Source organism: Apteryx rowi, unplaced genomic scaffold (genome assembly GCF_003343035.1).
Source record: "Apteryx rowi isolate R43461 unplaced genomic scaffold, aptRow1 scaffold_124, whole genome shotgun sequence".
Classification (NCBI taxonomy): domain Eukaryota; kingdom Metazoa; phylum Chordata; class Aves; order Apterygiformes; family Apterygidae; genus Apteryx; species Apteryx rowi.
The window spans coordinates 1,977,086-1,984,927 of record NW_020447464.1 but is presented as its reverse complement, the minus strand read 5'-3'; the positions used below and the strand labels follow the sequence as shown (position 1 = coordinate 1,984,927).

Here is a 7,842-nt window from a genome sequence, read left to right as displayed (position 1 = left end):
GCGGGGTTCAGGGCTGTGTCGGAGCGGCGGCCAGGGCGCCCGTCTCTTCACAAAACCCCCGCGAGCGCCGTCCCAGGCAACTGCCCGGGCCGCCAACAACGGCGTGAGGCCAGGACGGGCGACCCCCGAGCAGGAGCTGGGTGTCCCTGCCGGGACCGGCCGGCCCTCGGGCCGCCCGCCTGGCCCCGCAAGAGGGAGACAAAGCCCCGCGATCCCCAGGGCTGGGGGAAGGTCTCCCCCGGGAGGCCGGGACACCCCGATCCACCACAGCACTTAACGCGCCCAGCCCGTGCTCCATTTAACTGCTTCGAAGTGCTCAGGGCCAGAAGGCGAAGCGGAGGCCTCCGAGGAGGCAGACTGGCCCCAGTGCAGGCGCGAGGGCTGTGGGCTGCGCTAGGTGCGAGGAGGTGAAAAATTATGAACAAATTTCGCCCAAGGAAACCTTGCAAGGGCCAGAAGGGCCTGCCAGAAAGCCCTACTGTCTGGCTGAGGCAGCCATGTTACTTCCCGCAGCAGTAAACCCAATTCGAAGTGAAGCTGTGTATGCAGACGGTGCACGACCAGCCCGGCCAGTGCCGGTCCTGCGGGCTGGCTATGTGCTTGCTAGCAGAGGGCACTAGCGTTTGCCAGACAGGATGAAGCAGACAGATTACATCCCCCGATTACTTTCGTTGCGCTCCCTTGAATTCCCTCGATTTATTGGCATCCTGCCACTGGCGAGGCGCCCGGAAGAGGCTGCAAAGTTCCAGATGTGATCGTATGGGTACCGAAAAGAGCTATCTCCTTCTCCTTCTCCTCTCTCCAAAAAGTATCGTGCCAGCGTGCCTGCTGCTCTGCAGCCAGCGCACACGGTCACTCAGGGGCTCCCCACTGGCCAAGCTCCACATAGCCATGAGCCTGCGAGTGCGGCACCTGGCTTGGCTGGAGGCTGCTTTCTGCACATCCAGTCCCTGTGTGCCTGCGCCTACCCTCCAGGCTGTCTGTGGGATAGCCCTGAGAGCCAGAGAAGGGGAACCCAGGGGTGTGCTGTGACCGTGACCACCCTCTGCACTCCTCTTGAAGAGTGGAAACAACGATAGCAATCTCTGCCCATCCTAGCCTGTCTTTAGTCTCTGAAGTACTGCAGAACCATCCAGAAAAGCCCATTTTCCCACTGCTTCATTTAAAGGAGCAAGTAGCAGGAAAAACACTAGCCCTGTGTTGGGCCAGTATTACAAGAACCTCCTAACAGGCTGCAGTGTGAGGTTGCATTTGCTTTAAAACACAAGCAGGCAGAGTAGGCTGAAATATACTGTAGGCAACCGGTCTGCTCAGGCAGAGGGAGGAAGGATTAGATGAGCTAATGATTCTTTCTTGGCTCTGCTTTTGTAAAAAGTGCCAGGGGAGCTGTAGCATCAACCCAGAGCAAACAGGCCTTTAAAGCGCTATCAGAAATCACACTGTAAATTGCAAGGAACTCAGTTTATCAATTTCCAAAGAACCAAAGTTGAGTTAACCCTGTTGCTGAAACATGCTGATCCCCCACATTCTGCTGTTTAAAGCAATGATTTTATTTTGTTTGCTTTCACCTCCTGAATGGTCATGGACCATGTTAGATAGGAAAGCAGATTAAATTGTTGCCTTAAAATCTGTGACTAAAAGAAGATAAGACTAAGGTGTGCAGAATAGTGAACAGAACAGAGAAGGAAAGGCAGGTTCTGCTTTCACCCCTTTCCATGAAACATGAACAAAAAGGCAGTCAAGAAAAATTGAAGGAGGGTTGGTGAAAGGCTGTACTTTCATCAGTGGGAAATTGGTAAATGAAATACTTGTCTTAAACTGTATCCAATTAGTTTATGGAATACATTAATAGAAGATAGCACTGGGACCAACGGCTTAGCAAAATCCAAGAAAGTATGGGCTGTGTACACTGTCTGGAACAAAACCCTGAGGAAGCACTAGCAGAGCCTGAAACACTCCTGGTCCATCAGGACACAGTTAGCAGTTGCCAGATGCTGTATTTTCCTGGGCTGTCTTGGGGTGTGTCAGAGAAAATGAAGGGGAGAGCACTGGGGCTTTTGTGGGGCTGGTTCTGCTGCCCGGAGGTTGGGGGAGGATGGAGGAGAAGCACTTTAACACAGATGCTGTCTTTGTAAATGTTTATGCTTCTCTGAAGGTCTCTAGGGATCAGTTATGCTAACATATGCCGGAAGAAATGCAGAGAACAGAAGATATCCAGACTCACAGTAGTTAAAGTTTTTAAATAAAAATAAAAATAACGGAAGTTTAGCAGTGTTGTAAACTCCCATGCCTTGGGGCCCAGGCCAATCTCTAGCAGATGAGCTTTAGGAGGAAACTATTCCCTGCTATAGATCTCCTTACTGCCTGGTTGCTTTTGTCCTCTTCTGCTCATGCCCCTTGGAAGAGCCACCATACAGGAGTAGCTGGTATGGCACAGCATGGCTCTACTGGCAGCCCCCGCTCCCTGTACCCCATTGCTCTGCCCGCGTGGGACACTTACTCATGCAGTCCCCTCCGTACCAGCCGGCTCTGCACTCAGTGCAGTAGATCCCCTTGATGTAGAAGTCATCAAGCGTTCCTCCCCAGGAGCCGTTGTGGCAGGACTTGCAGTTCTCAAAAATGGTGCAGCCTGAAAGGAGAGCCAGCATGTTAAAGGAGAGCCAGGGTGGGTTGTCCTGAGGAGAGAGGAGCACCTCTGTCTGTTTTTCACAATAAATAGCGACAAAACTTTTGTGACTCTTCTGGTGCTGACAGCTTCCCCTCTGTGAACTGTACCCAACCTTCACCCTTAAATCCTAGGAGATCTCATATTCTGAGGTCTGGGGCCAAACTCCCTCTCTGACTGTTCAGAAGCCTGAACCACTAAATCTCATTGCTTCCGGTAGAAATGCTTCTCTCAGCAGTCTGAACATGGATACTGATGCAGCTCTTGCCCAGGAAATACAAATCATCCCTGAGTACCCATGAAACACTCCTGGTCTAAAGCCAGCTGCGACATCACCCTTTGGCAGCTCCAAAGCTTGCCCAAGAAATCCTGAGGACACTTCTGGTGGAAAGTCTTGTTTCTAGCTACATGGTGCTAACATGCCTTGTCCAGTGTCTTCTGCTGCCAGCAGGGTGGCAAAGAGAGTTCCCAAGGAGACACCAGGCAATCCCTCATCCAGGCAGATGCGCGTGCCCTCCTTGCCTCCCTGCCCAGCAACTACCTGTACAGCCAAAGGTCTGGTGGGGACACAGCATGACTGTAAACATACCTGGGTGGATTAAGCAGGAATCACACTCATTTTCCTCATTCCTGCAGCAGGGAATGGTGTAGCCCACTCTTTCTTTTCGTCCTGGACAGACGCACTCGATCTGGTCATATTCACAGCATTCCCGACACATGATATTCCACTCTGCTCCAGGGCAGTTTTCATTGATCACCGTGTACTCTGCAAGCAGGGAACAGAGAGGTGCGAGTGGAGATGGAGAATGGAAAAAATACACTGTCTATCCTTACACAGTGATTTGTCAGATCATATATGGCATGAGGTTGTCCCAAGTTTTCAGCATAGGAAATGCCAAACTATGTGGTAACACACAGCCGAAGTATAAGGTCAGTTTGGGTGTCTAAAGTACACACAGAGAGTTTTGCAGTGCCAGCCAGAGGAGGCAGACAGACCAGACTTAAGGAATATGTTCAGTTCTTTCCTTTCTCTGTAAGGCCTTCCCCCTTTTGTGTTGAGAAAAGTGATTAAAAAAAAATACAGGGAATGCAGTCACATGAGAAACTCTTTTTAAAACCTCAAGCCTGATTTATAGCCTCATATATAGCATAGATTATTTAAACTGTAGTAGCTTTTTTTTCATGTTTCTGTTTGTGAATTTGCTACTCCCAAAGACCAGGGTGTCCAACAGGAAAGGCCAATTTCATGGCTGGGGTTTAGCCAGTATCACTCCCTATTTTCACTCAGAAGCACACAGTGTTACACTTGGTTTCATTTCCAAAGGAAACAAGATTTTTTCATTATTTTTAAAGGTTCATTTCATCTGAGCATTTCTTATAAGATAACATTATTAATATCTTTTATTATTTAGGAGAACTTTATATGATGATGTTTAAGCTATCCTGGAAGTGCTCTTTTAAGAAACCACGTTTGATGCCTCAGAGTGTGACTCCAGACTGCTACAGTAACTGCAGATCCCATCTTCCTTCCACCAGCGTGCTGTCTAAATTCTACAAATTGAAACCTAATGAGTGCACGATGCTGTCAGCATGTCCCTTAGCCAGCTGAGAGACCTGACAGCTGGTTTCATGGAGTCTGATGACAAAAAGTGTGAGAGCAGACTAGAAAGATGAGACGTGAAAGAAACATAATGAGACTCTTTCTTTCTTTCTTTCTTCTTCCCTCTCCCCTCCCCTTTTTTCTTTTTTTGTTTTGGCTAGATAATATCCTTTTTTCCTTTGTTTTAAACTCTGAGTGACAGAGCTGCATTGTCATTGCAACAAGCCATACACATCTATAAAGGAGAGCTGCGCGCCTGTGCCTGGCTCCCTTTGCACACAAGTTCCTTTTTCGTTCCGTTGTGCCTAATAATCTAATTACAATGTCTGCTTTAGCTCCCCGCTGCTGAACCTTGCTGCTCTGTCTCACTTGATTCTCCATGGCCTAATGAAGCCTGATTCCTGGAAGCTTATCTTTTTCCTTAATGATATTTACTTGGTTCATCAAAAAGGGACCACCAACAGTTTCTTCATTTTTTTCAGTTTGGCTGGGAAATGAAATTTACCCCTTCATACTCCTCAGAATGGATCCTTTCCCTTGTGCCTGATATACAGACAACTGGAAATGCTATCACAGTTCTGACTTCAGAAATAAGGTTGCTGTTTATTCTAAAACCTTTCTACTCCCCTCTGCTCCTTCCCCTCGCAACCATTCCAAAAAAAGAAGAAAGCTGCTTCTGGCATTTGGTCAGATTCTGTAATATTTTTATTCCAATAATAAATTCTTGCATCAAAATAATCTTAGTGCTTAGCACTTATAGAGTGTTTTTGCCTGTAGGTCTCAACATGCTTCACAAAGTCCTTTTTCCAGATGGGAAACTGAAGCACAGAGAGGCAAAGTGACTTTGCTCAAGATTCCAGAGAAAAACAATAGCAGAGCCAGGAATTAGACTCCAGCCTTCTCATTCCCAGAACAGCAGTCCATCAACTTGACCATGCTGGGACTTCTTAACCTATGCCTATTACTCTCTTTTAATGAAGCCATTTATCTATGAACTGTATCTGGTTCAGATTCCAGAGCAAATTGATTACACATGTCTAATTATCTTATTAAAACTGACACTCAGTTTGATACATCTCACTATACATCATTGAAAATAGCTGTTTCTGTGGTGTATTGGGGGTAGAAGGTCTCACTGCTAGTCGAAGGAGGACTCCCCAAAGTTTGAGTAATAAATAACTACCCAACACTCAGAAGCTCTTGCAGAGCTTCCTTTAAATTCTTGGGTCTCCCAACGCAAGTCAGAAATCTAATTTCCCTGAAGATTGCTAATGTCTATTAAATAAAACGGCTATTTCCATTTGGGCTATATCTGTAAATTTCCCAAGACAAAGTGCTATCTTTAAATTGATCCAAATGTCCACAGGCAAAGTTGCACTGGGTTGACTAAGGCATGTCTCCATCCCTGGAGAAATTCAAAACTTGGCTAGATAAAGTCGTGAGCAACTTAATGTAACTTCAAAGTTAGCACTGCTCTGAGAGAGGGGCAGGACCAGATGACCTCCAGAGGCCCCTTCCAACCTAAATTTGTCTGTGATTCTATAAAATATTATGCATGTATTTATATGTGTGTAGAGTGTGTGTGTGTATGTTTATTTATGTATTTATATGTGTGTAGAGTGTGTGTGTATGTTTATTTTTATATGTACAGCTTGTGTATGCAACAGGGCCAAGGAGCAGATACCACACTTACTCGTGTTGAATTCAATGGGTCTATTTGCAGTGTAAGATGAGTTTAAGGTAATGCTTTGTGTTAAGATGGGAGCAGCAGATCTTGGCCCTTGAAGAATTGTAAAATAAATTTGCTGTCACCTAGAAATGCTGTTTGCTCACTTCTTGCCCTTGTCTCAACTGAGACAATAAAAATAGCTTGTCTTTTGATTTATTGCCAATTCAATTCCCTTTCAAGTTCTCAGGTACTGCAGTCTGGGCAACATATATAGCCACGACAAGGAAATTTGTGGGTCTGAGCTTTTTCTGAAGTGATCCTCTCTGGGATTTTCTTAACAAAAGCCACGAAATCTATTATTCTGAAGTTCAGGAGAAGCTATTTGTTAAATAGATTTGTGTGAAGACTTGACAGCACCTCTTTAAAACAGTAGGCTCCCATTTGTTTTGCATAAGTGTCTCCTGCTGCTAAACAAAAGGCAAGGGAAGGCTTGGCCTGGGGAGGCAGGAGGAGCATCACCGAGCCCCAGGGCCCCAGCAGGGGTCGCGACCATGTGCCTGGTGGTCCTGCTCAGCCCGTCACCCCAGGAGGATAAGACATAACCCGGCTGCCCCATGTGCGTTTCAGGGCAGGTCACCACTTCCCCACTGGGGACTCGCTCTTATTCCCCCCCACCTGCGCTTGGCCGTTACGACCCCAAAACAGGAGAGAACGAGGCCAGAAGAGCGCGGGAGTTACTGAGTGAGCAAGACGCTGCAAAGGAGGCCCGGGCCAGCCGCGGCAGAGGCGAGTGCGGGGTGGTTGGGGACGGACTGTGCTCATCCCTGCAAGGCGGTGGCGGCGGCTGTGTTGTCAGTCGCACGGGACCCAGCAGTGCCTTGACCTGCTTCTGGAAGAGGCTGGAAGAAGCTGCTTGACAACCCGTGCAAAATATTTAGCTGAAAGGAACAAACAAGCCTCAGGACAGGCAAATAAACAGCGGATTAATTTATGGGATTTTAACGACGGAAGAAAAGCCCCTTAAACCCAGGCGTACCTACAGGGCGCATCAGGTCCCTGCAGCGCAGGGAAGCATTTCAGATCCCAAAGGCTTTCACCGGCAGCCCGCAGCCACGTTTCCATGGGCTCACAGCGCCTCCCTGCCAGCAGCGTCGGCAGGGGGGCCGAGGGCTGACCAGGGTGTTTTGCGGCTGAGCTGCAGCGAAGGGAGTTGGGCAGGGTGCCACCACCACTGCCCCTCCCCGGAGGGGAGCCAGAGGCGACAGGCTTCCTCCGTGAAAGCAGCATGAGGAGCAGCAGAGCCAGCACCGAAGGGAAAGCACGCGAGTTTGCTGCACAGTTTAACGCCCACAGACCAGGCCTTGTTTTCTCCACCGAGCCCCAAGACTGCAAAGGCAAAACTTTGGGCCCTTGTTCTTAGTTTTGGTGTGGCTCAGTGTTTGCCTCCATAAAAGTGGTGCTCATCTGTCTGCCTCTGGAGACTACACCCCCCAAGCCAGCGAAGGGAGGGAGCGGGAGCAGGTTACTGAGGTGCTATAAAAGCTTCAGGGCAAATAGGGTTTTAATCTGCTGGGCTATTGCGTTTCTACTGTCACCCACTCCCCTGACGAAGCTGCAGCAAATCCCACTGTGATTTGCTTTGCTAGGCTTGCCCGCGTCCTTCGCGTGCTGGGGCACACAATTCTCTCATTCGCTTCTTATTTCATCTTCACCTTTCCAAAAAGGTGCTGACTTCCTCGGCCAAGAGATGTGCTTGGGCTAGCCAGCCTGGCATGCAGCAGAGGAGCTCAAGCAGTCTGTAATGTAGTAATCCTCTCCCTGACACAAATGTGTCTGTTTTTCCTATCACCCGTATGGTCTGGGCGCACACATGACTCAGACATCTCTCTCCTTGCCAGACCTCAAATA

The 7,842-nt window shown here is 48.4% G+C and overlaps 1 protein-coding gene across 4 annotated transcripts in view; it reads right to left on the bottom strand.

Moving 5' to 3' along the window:
* Positions 1-3,426, bottom strand: part of PAMR1 (peptidase domain containing associated with muscle regeneration 1) — a 45,847-nt gene extending 42,421 nt beyond the window's left edge. For all 4 annotated transcript variants that reach the window (XM_026055597.1, XM_026055598.1, XM_026055599.1 and 1 more), the window contains exons 1-2: positions 3,255-3,426; positions 2,501-2,629 (exon numbers count right to left, since the gene is read on the bottom strand). In XM_026055597.1, coding sequence (XP_025911382.1) covers positions 2,501-2,629; positions 3,255-3,384 — 259 coding nt within the window. In that variant the 5' untranslated portion in view covers positions 3,385-3,426. The remainder of the gene's footprint in view (positions 1-2,500; positions 2,630-3,254) is intronic.
* Positions 3,427-7,842: the final 4,416 nt, after the last annotated feature.